This window comes from Lathamus discolor, chromosome Z (genome assembly GCF_037157495.1).
Source record: "Lathamus discolor isolate bLatDis1 chromosome Z, bLatDis1.hap1, whole genome shotgun sequence".
Taxonomy (NCBI): domain Eukaryota; kingdom Metazoa; phylum Chordata; class Aves; order Psittaciformes; family Psittacidae; genus Lathamus; species Lathamus discolor.
In genome coordinates this window covers 39,488,844-39,506,425 of record NC_088909.1, presented here as the reverse complement: position 1 = coordinate 39,506,425, position 17,582 = coordinate 39,488,844, and the positions used below count along the sequence as shown (strand labels likewise).

Genomic DNA, 17,582 nt, shown 5'->3' with positions numbered 1-17,582 from the left:
CCCCTCAACTTTAGCACTGACCAATGCCAACCTACAGAAGACAGTACTCCATTCAGGGGAGAAGAAGACCCATATTTTCCCCTAACCTCAATGGAAGTTTCTAGAGGCCCATGAGGAACCCAGTCTCCCCAGCCAACCATTACATGCACCCACGAGAAATGAGTTGTCTGTAACTTAATCATACCATTTTGACTGGTTTAAAGTAACATTCATTGGATTCTGCACTCTACACACTGCCACCCAGAAACTGGCACCTAACAATGAAGATGCCTTTTGTGACTCCAAATGGCTGTAGATGACTCACTGACTAGTTTTAATGAAGCAGCCATGGCAAATGCTACATCAAGTGATGTGAAATAGCATTAAACACGTTATGTGTTCTGCCAGAATGTAAAACCTCTTTCTTCCCTGAACAAATAGCATTTTTAAATATAGACTTGTGATTGCATCCTGTTTTGGTAACTGTATTGTGAGATGATGCATTTGTTGGATCACAATAAAACAAAGCTTGACAAGTTAACCCTGAACAACTTCAGTCAGATGAGACACAACAGGTTCTTAAGCCATATACACACTTAAATTAGCTATTTAAAGAATAAAACTGATACTTTCATAACCAGGAAGATTTTGTAGTGCAACTAGATTCAAATTTGATCAGGTATTTCTGTTGGACAGCTAGCACAGTGAGAATGTGATGCTCTTTACAGATCCCTGCATCGGCTTATTAACAAACTCAGATTCATATTAATAGATAAAATGACAGCAACTTTGAAACAGCTGCAATACACAACTTCAGCAGCTTCCTGAGGTAGGATTAATGAGTAATCTTTGTAGGGTGCCAATTTAAAAATAAGCTTTCATTTCTATAAATAATATCTACTGGCATAACTACTAGAAATAAACTAGTATTTTTGTTCAGAACTGACACACGTAATACACAAATACCCACTATTTTTTCCATTAAGAGAAAGAGCAAACCAACATAGTGTTAAAGGTTTTTATACATTAAACAATACCACAAATATCTGTCAAACAACAGAACATGGAAAATGCAAACCCAATAGCCAGTGTTCAAATTCTAGTCTGAGTAAAGCGTATTGTCCACTGACCTCATGTCATACATCACAGGTGTATAAATCATAAGCACAAACAAGACTACTCTGAAAATACAGATATTGGAAGGAGGAAACACAGTGTGCAAGTCTCAGTAATGGTATGAGAGAGTAACAGATTTCAATCCTATCCAAGCTGAAGTTCATAAACCGTATCTAACACAATGAGCCAAAATAAATTATGCAGCATTTTTCACACAGAATTACAAAAAGGCTGTGAATTTTTATGCTCAGTAGTCAACAAGAGTCTTTCATGTGTTTCACTCATTACTCATTAAAAGAAAACTTGTCCAACCAAGTGGTCTCTCCTCAAAGTGCATCAGTAGTACCTCCTAAGCATTCTCAAGAAACTTCTTTCGCTGTCCGCTTCTCCCCCTCACCCCCCAAAGGACCAATAATTTCTACAGATTATGGATATAGTTATACATGACTCAATGAGGCAACTTCTTAATAAAGACGTTGAAGAAAGGAACTGACATGATACTCCAGTTATCCTAGTTGAAAATCCTTATTTCCTCACTAACTTTCATCACATTATAAAGCTCCATTTTTCATTATCACACTGCTCCTGAGACACATCGATGCCAAGATCGCACTGTAGATACTATGATCCATATACATAGAGTTAATTTTACAATGATACATGTAAATCCCGCAGACTGAAGAGACAACCACACAGCAGCAGCAAGCACCTGAGATGTATAACCCTCTCTAATACACACCCACAGTTTGGATACTGTCACACTGGCTCTCTCAGCAGAGCTCTCCTAAGAACTAAATTAGGGACAATAAAGAGGATGTTTCACCAACAGCCTTAGAAGAAAACTCATATTTTTCAAAAAGCCACTTCATTGCCCCATACAAAAACTACCTGAAAATAAATCACCCCTCCATCAATGGTACTTATGTACGTAAGTATGCCACATATTACTGTAGCTTGGAACTCTCATTCACAATTACTAAACAAGCACAACTACACTGTAATGAGACATCCCATTAGGTAGGAAATGCTCTCAATTCCTACCTGCAGGTTTTGTCTTTTTGTCCCACTCGTTGAGATGAGAGTCTATCCTCTCTATGCTATGATAACGGCAGACTTTTACAGCAAAAAGTTAATTTATTTCAGCTGTTCTGAGCCCCAATTTTCCTTAAAGAGAGGGGCTTCCTTTTCAGACCCATGAAAGATTTTTGTACCTAAAAGTTTATTCTTTTTTTAATTCAGAATTTACTATTTCACTTTTTTTTCAGAACTCTCTGAATATATCTTCCCTCACTTAAAAATACTAAAAAATATATTACTGAAGGATGACCCAAAAATAAATAAGTAAATAAATAAATAAATAAATAAGTCAGTGATCTCTGAAACATGCTATTTTATTAACCCACTATTACAAATCACTAACAGTAAAATATAAAAAGAGGAAAAAAAATTACTGGGTCTGTATCTTAAGGGTAGGACTCTGAAAAACAGATTAGAATGCCATTCTGTTTTCTCAGTCTGTAGCAGGTAAGAATCTCCCCACAGCTTTTTGCCATACTCTACTTACAGCAAAAAAGAGCAGAAGCCACAAAGCAAACCATAAAATCATACAATTCAATCTGGCACTAAACTACCAGTGGCACTAGATGAAACCCATAAATTCTAATTCCAAGAAGACCTTTACAGTGCATTTTAACACTTTTAGAAGCATAATAATTGCCTTTAAGAATAAGGGTATTTTTAACCATCCACTTAAAAAGGGAGATGATCTGAAGCAGCCAAATTCTATCCCACTATTACCTGTGTGTTGCCTAGGGGGTATGAGAAGTTAATAATCACACAAATCCCGTCCCATCACTATGAAAAAGATGCAAGAAGCTCATCATGATAATTCTGGCTGAGAATTACTACTTTCCTCCCAGCACACAGACAAACATTCCGAAACATACTGAAAGTTACACTGGATAATTGGATATAAGGAGGAAATTCTTTCCTGTTAGGGTGGTGAGGCATGGGAATCAGTTGCCCAGGGAGGTTGTGAGTGCTCCATCCCTGGCAGTGTTCAAGGCCAGGTTGGATGAAGCCTTGCGTGGGATGGTTTAGTGTGAGATGTCCCTGCCCATGGCAGGGGGGTTGGAACTAGATGATCTTGAGGTCCTTTCCAACCCTAACTATTCTATGATTCTATGATTCTATATTTTTGGCTGTTCAAGAGAAGTATATGTACTTATCTTAAGAACATATATTCTCCTTCATACACAGAGCACAAACTAATTCAGCACTTAAAATATTCTGAGAGTTTGTTTACTCTGAATGAGTCACCTCCCTCAGTTCCTCCCCAGTTCTAATTTTCCTTTCCCCAGTACTTTTTGATAGATAAAATGATAACTTTAAGAAATACATAATTTCTGAACCTTAGTCTGTGAAAAGGTTACAGTCATGCTAATCTTTCACTTCAGATGTTCCCAGGCATGTTCACTGGAAAGAAACTTTACAACTCCACTGATCTTCCACCTTGTAAATTTGGGACCACTCAGTAATGCCCACATGGGACAAATTATGACTGAGTTCATCTGTCTATTTCCTTAGTATCTCCTTTTGGATTGTTCTTACTTTGACGCACGTCCATCAGACAAGTAGGATTTACAAAGAGAAGAAATAGAACATGCTCATTCTGCGAGCAAGATGAACAGAGTTCATCCTCCACAGTTCCTAGAAGCATCTGACATTTGGAGCATTTTTCTCCATGTCAAGTTTGGCTGTAAGCCAGAAACACAGATCCCAGCCAGCAAGCTTGGAAAGTGGCCCAAAGCAAAGATCACACAGATGAACTCCAGCTGTCCGGGCAACAAACAAATGCAACTGTTTATTTCCGAGGCTTTTATGAATTAATAAGCACAATTTCAACATGACTGCACTGGCAGCATTTCCTCTACTGAAGAAAAAATCATTGAGAGAACAGTTAGGGATACCAACACTGCATAAACTTACTTTGGCCCAGTTTCTTTTGACAAGAAACTTAAATCCTTGGAATAGCACAGTGGAAGTCTACAAGATTTATAAATACAGAAACAACTCTGAAGGACTCCCCTACTACTTCATACTACATGCCCTCATATAATTTTTGTTTTTTATGTCATGAGACACAAATTAGTAGAGAATTACTTATATGGACAGATAAGCAAGGGAGCTGTCTGGTGGATTTAAAAAATTTAGAACTAACAAATTGATAAATTTGTCGATTATGATTTTAGTGAGAATCCCGAAAACATTTCCCTCAAACCCAAACCTGCACAGGAAGATTCTTAAGACTGCTATTTGCTGATCGCACTATTAGAAGGAGCACTGAGTCATTGAATTTAGAAAGTGGGCATGTAAATATAAAGCATTCATATTGGAAAAATACTGTTTCATGCATTTCATATTTTTCCTCCATAACCACTGAGAACTTATTGGGGTTTTATACCATAATCTTTACCGAAACCTGGATTATCTTACTTTTAAAGCTTTTACTGAGAATAGAATAGGATCTCTGAAGCCTTTGTTGAAGGAATGACAAATAGTAAAACCAGTGAGATATGACATGAACTTCTATATATTTTTTTCCTTTTGGATAATTCTGCTATAACAGATAAAACTGGAATTCAGAAATGCAAAATCTCTACAAATACCATAGTGTACCTCACTGCACACACTTTTAAGCATATCACTCTCCTGGAGGAGTGCATTATTGGTGAGATCAATCCCACTGGCTGCATCACGATATTGTGATGCTTCAGCTTCCTTCTACTCTGTGTAGCTCTCATGAATTAATGTTATCAGAGACATTACAGTCTCCTTCCTGACTCATCTGCACTCCAGAGAGCCTTCCATCCTGACAGCCAACCTGGACAGAGAGTCTTTTAAGGAGTGTATGGAAAAAGAACAGTGACATCGTACTGTTGCTCCATGGACATTCTAGCTACACAGCTGTTTTAGTTGCCTTACATACTGCTGGAGATTATGAATTAAGTTCTTTCTACAATACAGTTACATGTATTTTTTATTATTTGGAAAAAAAATACGAACAAAACAAGAGAAAGCCATTATTTCAGATTATTTAGATGTTGGACAGATGAGAACACACATTTTTTTCCTCCACATCTGTGTGCCTTACATGGCTTTTTTAAACATATGTAATTACGAAAAATTTTGATTTTCCGTCATAACTTGTCTTCCGGCACTTAGCTCCACCTGCTGACAATTCTTTTAGTATTGCAAAGTCTGCATACCAAGTCTCAGTTTTATCAGTGGTTCCAGTATAATGCTGTAGTACTCAACTCTACTTGACACATTTCTACAGGGAGAAAAACATATAAAGACATATTCTTAAAAGTAATGGGATTGCACCTATATAATATTTGCTTTTACCATGTAAAGAAAAATGAGAAAACATTTTAAAGTGGTATACAGATTTCACTGTATTATTGCTAAACAAAATTAATTACTATTTTATTTTAACTAGGCTTAAGCACTTCACTAAGATTTCCTGCTCTGTAACAACTTCCAAGCTGAAATCGATGCTGTAATTTTAAACCTTTGAAATGGAAACCACCATCATTGTACTTAACCTGAGTAAGTGTTTAACTGGCACTGCAATATTCCAAATATTCCTGGTGTTTTTATTTCTATTCAGGTCTTAGGATATGTGGTGTTGTTGTTGTATTTCTTTTAATTACAATGGACTACTGCCATGCTCTGTTAATCATACTCATATAGCAAGAACAGCATTTATACCTCAGTACAAAAGACAGGCCATACATCCATTGACCTAACACCTAAACATGAAACACTAGTTCAACCTTCCAGCTACTGGTTAATTTTTTGTAAAGTAACATAATACATATCCAATCAATTTGGATACATTTGGGAAATGAACCCAGAAGTTTACAAGGAACAACCACCTTTTTCTTAGTATTTATCTCTTAAACGTAAGTATAGAAGAAAAAGTTAACTATGATTTTTTGGATTACATAGTGCATCATATAAACTTGAAGGGGCTCAAAGCCATTATTTTAAACCTGTAGCAACTTAAGCATTATCTCTGTCTTGCATGGTTATCCCAGTAGAAAGGCATAAATACTGCGAAAAAAATATTTTTCCACATATGACGCCAAAACTGATAAATGCAATGTTCAGTAATGGCCAAAAGTAGAATTTTTTTTTTCAACTCTTTGCTATGGTACATCATTGCACAAAAGAGAAGCATCCAGCAATTTCCTTTTTTCTTAAAATGTACACATGAACACCAATACACAGCTAACATTCTGCAAACAATAAAATATATTGAATAAACCAAACCAGATTGAAGACACTAACAATGTGTGCAGTCTACAGTTAACACAGGCAAAAAAAGAGCAAGGAAACAAAGGAAGGTATAACACACACGTATAACACTGTCTATAAAAACACATCAAAAAGCATTTCAGAATTTCATTCCTTGTTAGTATTCTAGTGTACTGTTACCTAATGTATGAGATGGAAAACAACACAATTTGTGCAGTAATCTACTATGAATTTGATTGTATTTATATGACAGCATATAAATGCTCAAACAGAAAACTTTACAAAATGTTTTGTGTAACATATTTTTAATTTTATATTACAAAAAAAATACTCACTTGTGACTGAATACATTAAAATTTACTTCATATGCATGCTCACAATACAAGCCAACTATGATTTTGTCATTCCTAGGAATAGAATTCGTAAAACAAGCATTTATGATGAAGTTCTTAAGAGGAATAAATAGCCACATTCAAATGTAGTATCAGACAACATTTAGATGAACTGCTTTCGGATACAGACAAGAAACCTAAACAGAATCATAGCTGAAGAAACAACAATCCTCTTGAATGATACCACAATGAGCAATCAGCAGTAAGAACATTCCATTTTAATCATTTAACAGCTGCATAATTTTAATCAGTTTTATTAAAATAAAAAAAAAAATCCTATTATAAAAAGCATCAGGAAGCTTATTTATTTGAACAGCCTATCGGTGTATTATTTTTTCATCTTGAAATACAGTCAAGGCTGCCCTCTCAAGTTGCAGGAATTTGAAAAAAGTTACATTTAGATTTGCACTGTATCTACCACTTTTTTAATCAATTTTACTAGCACATGATATTAACTTAATGGTTACATAAAATTTAAGTGGTATCTGCCTGTTCGAAATAAATTACTCAAGGGAAATCACCCAACATTTAAGTCAAATTCCATTATTTTTAATGGTACATACAAATTATAAGACTAAATTCTCTGAAGCCAAATTAGCAACATTTTTCTTACTCTCAGCACACTTAATATATGCAAAAATGTATTTCCTGCATCATACCAGAAATTTCAGTATGCAGACACTCGGGGGTGGGGGGGGGGGAACAAACAAAAAACACACCAACAACAAAACCCCACCACAAAATTATCATGGATAACTTTTATTCCAAAAAAAATTTAGAGGTGAGTATTCTCTACTTTGTGTTGTACGTGTATGCAAGAATTATTTTCTCATACACACTGAAACAGAGATTTGGACACAGGATGACAGTTTTTAGTAACTGTACACTGAGGTAGAAGAATACCAGTCTCTTGATTAGACTCACCATCTCAACTAACCCTTACAGACAACATGCACTAGCACTACTACAGGATGCATAGTAATACTACATATAACTAACTATGAAATACTATAATTCCTATAACTAACATGAAATAACTAGCAAGATAGCCTACCCCAAAAAGATTCCAAGACTTTTAATATTTCACAATCATTACCCTGATCTTTCTTTCTCCATCTTTTTGTGCTTTAGCAACTCCTCCTAAGCATTTGTGAAATTATGTTTTGTACCAGTGAAAATGGCAACAACCTGCCAGTGCCTTGTAAATATTAAACAGTAGTGGAAGTAAGAGAATACTGATAATAAAGCCTATCTGTAGAAAGAGAATGGAAATAAAAACAAACTTGGTTCCACAAATAGAGAAAACAAAAGCATTCCTACCAGAAATAATTTCATTATTATTTCACTGAGCTAGTGCTCTGTGGGCCAAAACAAATGGCAAGCTAAACCTCCAAAGAAAACAAGTCACCAAAATCTCATATATGTCAAACCTAATCCATGAAAGCAAACACTACTGCTTTTCCCTTTAGAAAACAGAGTTTGTTTGCTTTTTTAATATAGCCTACTGTCCCTACACATAGCTTCATACAATTGAGAAAAGGAAGTCACAAAATATTAGAAAAGTACTTATTAAAATTACATGGGGCCTCATCATAGTACAAAATGTTCCTTTTGATAATTAAGAGGATGTAAATATTTAAAAGTAAGTTGCAAAGAAACCAGCATTTGTTTCTATTCAAAGAAAAGAGTAATTACTACACATAAAAGTCACTTCTTAGTTACGCAATGTGTGCAGCAATTCCAGCAGCTTTTACTGTTATATTTCTATCTACAACTGTGAAGGTTCAACAGAGGCAATCAAATTACCAATAGCTACTCAGCCATGTTTACTAAATCTATTTAAGGTTTTATACATTTGATTATAAAACAGTCTAATGAGAATCTAAGCATCAACTGTACAGAAGAACAAACTAAGCCCACAGACATACAGACAGTGTTACAAGTCATTCAAATTAAAAAAAAAAAATAAATAAAAAAAAAAAATCACACAACTGGACCTTTCTTTCAGACAAGCCTCCATAAATGGAAAGTGAGGTTTACTCACTTCAGTCACTATCCCTGTAAATATCTTGGGACTCTATCCAGAACCAAAGAACAAGACAAAGACTGCACAATTCAGTAAAAGAGATGTAAACTTACCATAGAAGTCACTGATCTGTCATCTTCTTCATAATTCACTACAGGTGGTGGCTCTTTTCCATCATTCTCTTGAACTTTTTGTTCCAGTAGTTCTTTCTGGGCTGCAAATTTTGCCTCAGAGCATCTTAATTGCTGAACTGTTTGCTTAAGTTCTTCCAGTGCTTGCTTTTGGCTCAGTAAGAGTACAATACTGCAGAGAAAAATAACAAACCATTTTAAAGAACACATGACTTAAAATACATAGTTTGTTTCATTTTTTTTTAAAGACATACAAAAAGTGCATGAAAACTTCTCAACAGAACTACCTGTTCAAAGGCATAAACACATGACACAATTCTAGAAAATCTCCAAAGCTATAAGGCAATGAAAACATCTACTTTGCCATTCTCTTCCCTCAATCTATCCCAAAATCATGTTGTAATAAATATAGATGAAACTCCTATTTTTTGTCCATTTTTGACTGAATTTATAAACACTAGGGTTCACCATTCTTTAGAGAAGAAATATAATTTTGGTTTATGATTTCCAGCAGTGAGAAATCCACTGCAATCCACATAGTTGTTGTAATACTAATTAGCACTATTAAACTCACTTTACATCCAGTATAAATTCATCTGGTGTCAAGTTAGATTTACCTGCTGTGCCTTCTGGACTGAAAGGTCCTCTACTGAATAGGTATTTCTGGACTGCAGTACAGCATTCTGCTATACAAGGCTAAGTAAAAACACTATGAGGAGCTAAAAGCAATCTGTTCTTGCCTTTTGCATGTTTCATGGCTCTTCTGTGAATACCCCTTATGCCCCTGAATACTTCAAAACAGACATAATTCAATCACCATTGAAGGACAAGCAGACCAGTTAGAACATCCGCAGGCACCTAGATGACTCGATTATCCCCAAGAACTGCCAAAACCAAAGGTGGACAGAAGCTGCCTGAAAGACAGAACCATCCACAGTACTATACAGACATCCTTAAAAGCACCCAACCGAAGCCCAATGACATGTCATCTATAAAGAAATGCAGAGTTCTAAAAATCTGCAAGCACAGGTGAAGGAGGCAGAGGGACCAGAACTATAAAGAATGAGGACAAGCTAAAGAAAAATCATAGTATTCCATTCTGATAATCCCTGAAGATGAGAGCCTCCTGCATGGCCTACCCTTAGAGAAAAAAAGTCACAGATACTAAGATTCACAAACTGATGCTGTACCAAATGACTATTCAAACAGGCTCACAAATGATAACAGAACCATGTCATAAAATCCTCACTGGCAAGAAAAGATAAAAATCATACCCCTATAGATGAGCATTGTACAAAGTCACCAAAGAACAGAATTCTCTACAATCAGCAGAATGATCATTCATGTTAAAATAGTAAGTATGATGTATAAAGACACAAATAGAGGACTTCAAACAAGGAAGTGGTGGCTACCCCATCCCTGGCAGTGTTCAAGGCCATGCTGGATGGGTCTTGGAGCAACCTGGTCTAGTGGAAGGTGCCCCTGCCCATAGTAGGGAGCTGGAACTAGATGATCTTTGAGGACCCTTCCAAACCAAACAATTCTACCATTCTGTGAAACTGAGGTTTGTCATGGAGACTGCACACATTTAAAAGCACCACACAAACAACAATTATTCTGACATTATCCTCAAGATAATGTTTTCACATAGTCCTCTTGAAAAAAGAGATCACCCTGTGAAAATGATGATCTTCCACCATCAGCAGGGCCTTGGTGATAGTGGCCAGAATGACACATCCCAAACACTGAATGGCTTCCTTCTTATCATGATCTGGAGATAACAAGACACGCCTTGCAAGTTAAAACTCACAAGCTACTCTCCCTCCTCAACTGCGGCAAAATGGATTATCATCTAATTGGCTTGCCCAAATCCAACATAGACTGCTCCCCAATCCATCTATGCATGAGGAATTAGAACCTATAAAACTATTTGCCTATGGCTTGCCTGAGTGCAAACTTTATAGTCCTTGTGGCATGTTAAGAGCTGCAAGATCTCGCAGAGTAAGATCTTGTGTGAAGAATCCTTGCAAGACCTGAAGAGGGCAACAGGTTGGGAAGTGGTTAAAAGGTTAACTGAATTAAAAACCAAATATTCAATATGCTATCATGTCAGGAAGGCAGATGGTATGTCTTACATACACATATACAAATAAAATACAAAAAACACTCCCTGTGTTATGGGTGATACTGTCATTTGAAGAAGCAATAGGATATTGATGCCAAGATAATAGCAGCAATACAGCTAATTATTGAGGAGAAACACAAAATCAGAGACCTGGAGATACAATTCTGTACATGCCCTAATTAAAAGCTTAGCACAGGCAAAGATCAATTTGTAGTTTTGCCAGAATTGGACAATGAGAAATGCTTTTAAGCCCCAACCCAGACTGCTGCTGCGAAGCCAGTAAACAACTCAGAACATGTTGTGTCATAAAGAAGTAGGAGGACAGCTGAAGTCCAAACTGCTTCAAGTGAAGAGACAGAAAACATGATTTTGCAGACTTTTACCATCATTTTGCCCAGATAAAGTAGACAAGTAGATTTCCTCAGCACTTAAGGTCAATGCTCAGCACATTGTGTGAGGCTCAACAATAACATAGGGTCTAGAGCTCTTGCATTTGGAGTGGGCCTCCTCACTCTCATTTCCTGACGACAGACTTGCACTTCACCAGCAGAATAACCTCTGGCTCAGGAAGCAAGCTTTCATTTTTTTGTTCAACTACCTTTATTTTTCGCCTTGTCTTGCAGCACTGATGCCAGTCCATATGCTATGACAGCTGTCAAGAGTGTGCAACAGTTGGATGAGAGATCTCCTGTGGACCCTAAGCACGTGCAAAAACATCCTGATCACTCTGAACTGCAGTTAAAAGGTAACAACAGGGTCTGTTGGAGGAAGTCATGACCATGACAAATCAGAACTGGGATGATTTCATGGAAGTTTTATCTGACAAATAGGTATCTAAACCAAATTTCATGACTTTTAATACAACCTACAAGTGTTGGTGCAGACTGAACTGGAATCATCTCAACACCACAAACATGTACGGGATCAGTCAAAGGAGTCTTCCCACAGTGAGAAACATAGGGATGGTCTGACCTGTTTTCATAGAGAGGTAACTAATAATTATACAGAGGAAAAAACCAAACCAAACCAAAAAGAAAATAAAAACACACCACCAAACTCATCTAGTTCAAATACAATTTAACTTAAAGGTTAAGTAACATGCAGCAAGGCAGGCAGGTCAAGAACCAAAAGACTGGAAAACATACTGTGCCAATATGTGAATCTCACCAAAGAAAGAACAGGAAAGTACCTAACCAAAACACTAATATCATATACATTACATACATGAAATTCTGTTTATGAATAAAATTATATCCAAAGTATCAAGTGACAAGCTGCCTTCAACAAAGAGCTTCAGACTTCTTCTGTGAATGAAGAAAGGAATACCTGAGGACTTGCGGTCCAATTCACTGGTGCACTAAGATAACAGCGCACTGAGAGAAGAGTGATGGTATATTGAAAATGTGAGATCTGAGCACGACATGATTGGTATGGAGTAAGGGGTGGATACTGTCCTGGGTTCAGCAGTAGCAGTTATTTTTCTCCTTCTTGGTAGCTGCTGCACAACTGTGTTTTGACTTTCAGCCTGGGAACAGGGCTGATAACTTAAATGTTTTAGTCTGACCAAGTACTTTCTAGCCTCATGCTCTGACAGGGAGGAGGGAAAGCTGGGAGGAAGCAGAGACAGGACACCCAACCCAAACGAGCCAAAGAGGTATTCCATACCACAGCACATCCAGCCCAGGATGTAATGGAGAGTTACCCGGAAGGGCTAAGGACTGCAGGGTTGGATGAGGTATTGGCGGGTGTTCGGTTGGGTGGGGTTGGGCGAGTTATCGGTCGGTTGGTGCTGAGGTGTTGTATTCTCTTCCCTTGTTACTTCCTTTCTCATTATTATTATTGGTGGTAGCAGTAGTGATCTGTGTTATATCTTAGTTACTAAACTGTTCTTATCTCAACCCATGGGAGCTGCATTCTTTTAATTCTCCTCTCTGTCCCTCTGGGAGTAGAGGGAGGGAAAAAAGGGGGTGGAGTGAGTGAACGAGCTGTGGGGTTGGGTTTAAACCATGACAGATCTTTTTGGCGCCCAAAGTGGGGCATGAGGGTTTGAGATAATGACAGATCTAACCGGATTAACAGTCACTCGTCACAATGCTGATTTATTGGCTCTCAACGTTGTTTCTCTTGATCTCACAGTTTCAGAATGCTGTACATAGAGCCGGTATTTGCTGTATTAGTGTTTATCAAGTGTGGGGCTTGGGCTAAGGCTCTTGTTTCACTGCACCTTATGGTAATGACTTGTAATACAGGCGGGCTGCGGCAGCAGGGAGGGATGGACGTGGCCGTGGACTTGTACCTGGCCGTCCCGCTGCTCTTCACCGTCCTGGCCCTTGTCCTTGCCTCCGTCTTCGTGAGGCTGCGGGGAGCCGAGGGGGAGCGGCCCCGGGAGCCGGCAGCGGGCAAAGCAGCCGGGGATAGTGGCCCTGGGGACCAGGCAGCGGTGGGAGCGGGGCTGGAGGCCGGGAGGAAGGTGGCTGCCGAGCAGCGGGAGGAGGCGGCCGAGGAGCCGAGCCCCGTGGCCGAGAGCATCCCCCAGAAGCCCCCCACCGAGCCCCAGGAAGATGCAGGAGTCCACACAGCATTTCCCAGCAAGGCAGAGGAGAAAGAGCTGCACCCAGGAAAAGAGAAGCTGGTGGTGGGAGAGCCAGCAAGCACAGGAGCTGCACCAGCCCCAGGGACAAGTACAGCAGCATCATTCGAGAGTTCTGAAGGTTCTGAACGGCCTTTGGGTACCCTTGGGACCTGCCTGATAAATGTGAGGGGGATGACCATGTTGGCACACACACAGAGTGTGTTCTACCCACGACCATTTTGTCTGATCTCAGAAGTGAAGCAGAGTTGGTTTTGGGTCTTGTCTAGGGTTAGACAACAACATAGGATGACCAGGAGATTTTCCCCAATGCTGGACAGTCATGAGTGGCAGTGTATGGGGGACAGTATGAGAGAGTATCTAGTCCACTGGGCGCCTCCAGTGCTTTGGAAATGTCGGAGATGGAAGGCAGCTGTATGGAGGCCCCAGCAACAAGCTGCAGAAACTGCTGAAGGGGATAGTGAATTATTTTGAGCCTGGTGGGCCCATGACACTTCAGGCCATCAGGGCAGAGATGCAACATAGAGATGGACTCATGATCAAGGGGTGGACTTAGTAATGGACACTATTGCCCAGGTTATTCACGAGTGTGAACACTGCACACAGCCTCTCCTGCTCTGAAAGACTGTTACAAGAGATGGAGCCTGCCATCATGGGCCAGATGGACTCAGCAGCTTTATAGGGACTGGTCCATGCACTAAGATAAGAGTGTACTGTGATGTAAGAGAGATGGTATATTGAAAATGTGAGATCTGAGCATGACGTGAATGGTACGGAATAAGGGGTGGATAATGTCCTGGGTTCAGCAGTAGCAGTTATTTTTCTCCTTCTTGGTAGCTGTTGCACCACTGTGTTTTGACTTTCGGCCTGAGAATAGAGCTGATAACATAAATGTTTTAGTCTGACCAAGGACTTTATGAGCCTCATGCTCTGACAGGGAGGAGGGAAAGCTGGGAGGAAGCAGAGACAGGACACCTGACTCAAACGAGCCAAAGAGGTATTGCATACCACAGCACATCCTGCCCAGGATGTAACGGAGATTTATCCGGAAGGGCTAAGGACTGCAGGGTTGGAGGAGGTATCGGTCGGTGCTCTGTCAGGTGGGGTGGAGACGAGTTATTGATCAGCTGGTGTTGAGGTGTTGTATTCTCTTCCCTTGTTATTTCCTTTATCATTATTATTACTGGTGGTAGCAGTAGTGATTTGTGTTATACCTTACTTACTAAACTTCTTATCTCAACCCCTGGGAGTTGCATTCTTTTTGATTCTCCTCTCCATCCCTCTGGGAGTAGAGGGAGGGAAGGGGGGGGGAGTGAGTGAACGAGCTGTGTGGCTGGGTTTAAACCACGACATATTATAATCTCATATTTATGACCAAGTTAGTAAGGCTATGACTGATTGCAACAAGAATCAGAAAAAGCATCACCACGAACAGGTACAACACATGTGTGTTGTATTAACTTCAGTTTAGACTGGGATGTGAGTACTTTCTCTAACCAGAGGTAGAAAAAACACCCTAAAGATCTTGTCCAATAATAATCTTTTAGCGATAATATAATAAGATTTTACTTATGGCACTGTAAAGCACTCATTAATCCCTCACCTTCATTATTTACAATGCTGTACTACAATATATCAGATCTACATTCAGTTTTGTAAAGAAACAAAGAATGAACTTAACCTGACGAGCTCAAACATATTCTTGCATAAGAAAAAGGACATCTTGAACATGAGTCTGAAAGTCTTTCGCGAAACTGTATCTACACAATAAACTCCACAGAGAGGCAATCTAAATTGACTGCTCTTCTTCTATCAGGCTGAAGTTACAAATGACCAAAGGTCCAATGCTCAAACATGTTCTTGCATAAGAAAAAGTACATCTTGAACATGAGTCTGAAAGTCTTTCATGAAACTGTATCTACACAATAAACTCCACAGAGAGGCAATCTAAATTGACTGCTCTTCTTCCATCAGGCTGAAGTTACAAAGGACCAAAGGTCCAGTGCTTAAGCCATCTCAACACTGTGATAATTATATTGAACTAATGGATCTGCTCAGTCCTCTACTGAATTAGGATCTGCAGTGGGTAGGGGTTATTTTAGAGGTGAGGTATTCTTTTTCAATTCTTTTCAAGATGGCTTGAGCCATCTCAACACTGTGACAATTATATTGAACTAATGGATCTGCTCAGTCCTCTACTGAATTAGGATCTGCAGTGGGTAGGGGTTATTTTAGAGGTGAGGTATTCTTTTTCAAAATAATCTCTTCTCACAAAAGCAGAACAAGATTAGCGATTGTTACTTCTTACTTACTTCTCAGGAAATCGATAAGGTACTTTTCCCTCACATTACTGTATTTTGAAATTTCATTTTGACTTACTCAGACTTCTTTTCACAAGTCTTAGAGGATTCTTCTATTTTTTTCTCCAGTTCCAAAACAAGCTCCTCTTTGCTCAAAAGGTTTTGCTGCGTCTGAATCAGTTCTTCTATTACAGTTTTTAACCTGCAAGATATAGATTTCAGAAACCCACATTATTAATATGCAAACTGTATATATTTGGGAATATTGTATTTTCTTCCTTAAGATGTAAAAGAGCATTACTCTTTACATTACCTTACTCAGTGCCTGGTGATCTTTTTTCTGTGGATGGATGTTTATATTATGTTACTAACTCAAATTATTACAGATCCCATACTAACTTCTGTACACATACAAGGTTATAGAATGATCTGCTGCCTGCAGGCTCTCCTGAAGAAAATTTCTTCCAGAATGTGTGATGAGTTCTATGAATTAATAACTTCCTAATATATTGATAATTTATGAGACATTTTATGAAAGATGAAACCCCTCCAAATACTCAGGCAAATGTTAAATACACTGAATCAGCAGCTGGGCTGTACTCATCTCTACAAATCACAAAAATAGAAATGGACACTACCTTAAGAGTGATTTGTATATTTTTCTCTACAATTAACTTTTTTTAAAGCCGCTCAATCTTTGGTAACAGTTAATTCAAATGAAAGATACCATTTATACAAGAAGGTATCAGTATTTGCTCAATACTAAAAGATAAGGGGTTATTGCACATTACAACCATTGCAATTACGCTGGCAAGCATTCCAATAACAAAAATTCCAATACACGTAGGCTCCTTCCAGAAGGCAACAGGAGACCTGGACATGGAGAAGACCAAGGCACTCAATCACCTTTTTGCCTCAGTCTTCACTGGCAAGAGCACCAGCCACACTGCCCCAGTCGCAGAAGGCTAATGTGGAGAGCCCATGGTAGTAGAAGATCAGGTCTGAAACCAACTAAGGAACCTGAAAGTGAGCAAGTCCATGGGACCTGATGAAACACATCCAGAGGTCGAGGAAACTGGCAGATTTGTCACCAACAAGCCATTATCTATTGTATTTGAGAAATCATGACAGTCTAGTGAAGATCCTCCTGATTGGAAAAAGGGAAATATAACCCCCATTTTTAAAAAGGAAAAAAAGGAAGACCTGGCTAACTACAGGCTGATCAGTCTCACCTTGGTGCCCAGCAGTATCATGGAGCAGATCCTCGTGGAAACTACACTACGGCACATGGGCAGTAAGAGGGTGATTGATGACAGCCATCATGACTTCACTATGGGCAAATTTTTCCTGTCAAATTTGGTGCCCTTCTAGGATGGGGTTATGGCATCGGCAGATAAAGGAAGAGCAACTGATGTCATCTACCTGGACATGAGCAAGGCATTTGACACCGTCTTGCACAGGATCCTTGCCTCTAAATTGGAGAGGCATGGATTTGATGGATGACCACTCAGTGGATAAGGAATCAGCTGGATAGTCAAACTCAAAGAGTTATGGTCAATGGCTCAATGTCCAAGTGGAAACAGTGATGAGTGGCGGCCCTC

The 17,582-nt window shown here is 38.9% G+C and overlaps 1 protein-coding gene across 10 annotated transcripts in view; it reads right to left on the bottom strand.

The window, feature by feature from the left end:
- FER (FER tyrosine kinase) overlaps nt 1–17,582 on the bottom strand; it is a 184,599-nt gene that overhangs the window by 109,735 nt on the left and 57,282 nt on the right. For 9 of the 10 annotated variants that reach the window (XM_065661402.1, XM_065661406.1, XM_065661410.1 and 6 more), the window contains exons 9-10: nt 16,061–16,183; nt 8,949–9,138 (exon numbers count right to left, since the gene is read on the bottom strand). In XM_065661402.1, the coding sequence (XP_065517474.1) occupies nt 8,949–9,138; nt 16,061–16,183 (313 nt within the window). Of the gene's footprint in view, nt 1–6,784; nt 6,825–8,948; nt 9,139–16,060; nt 16,184–17,582 lie in introns of those variants that run through there. The other variant, XM_065661413.1, reaches the window with a different exon arrangement.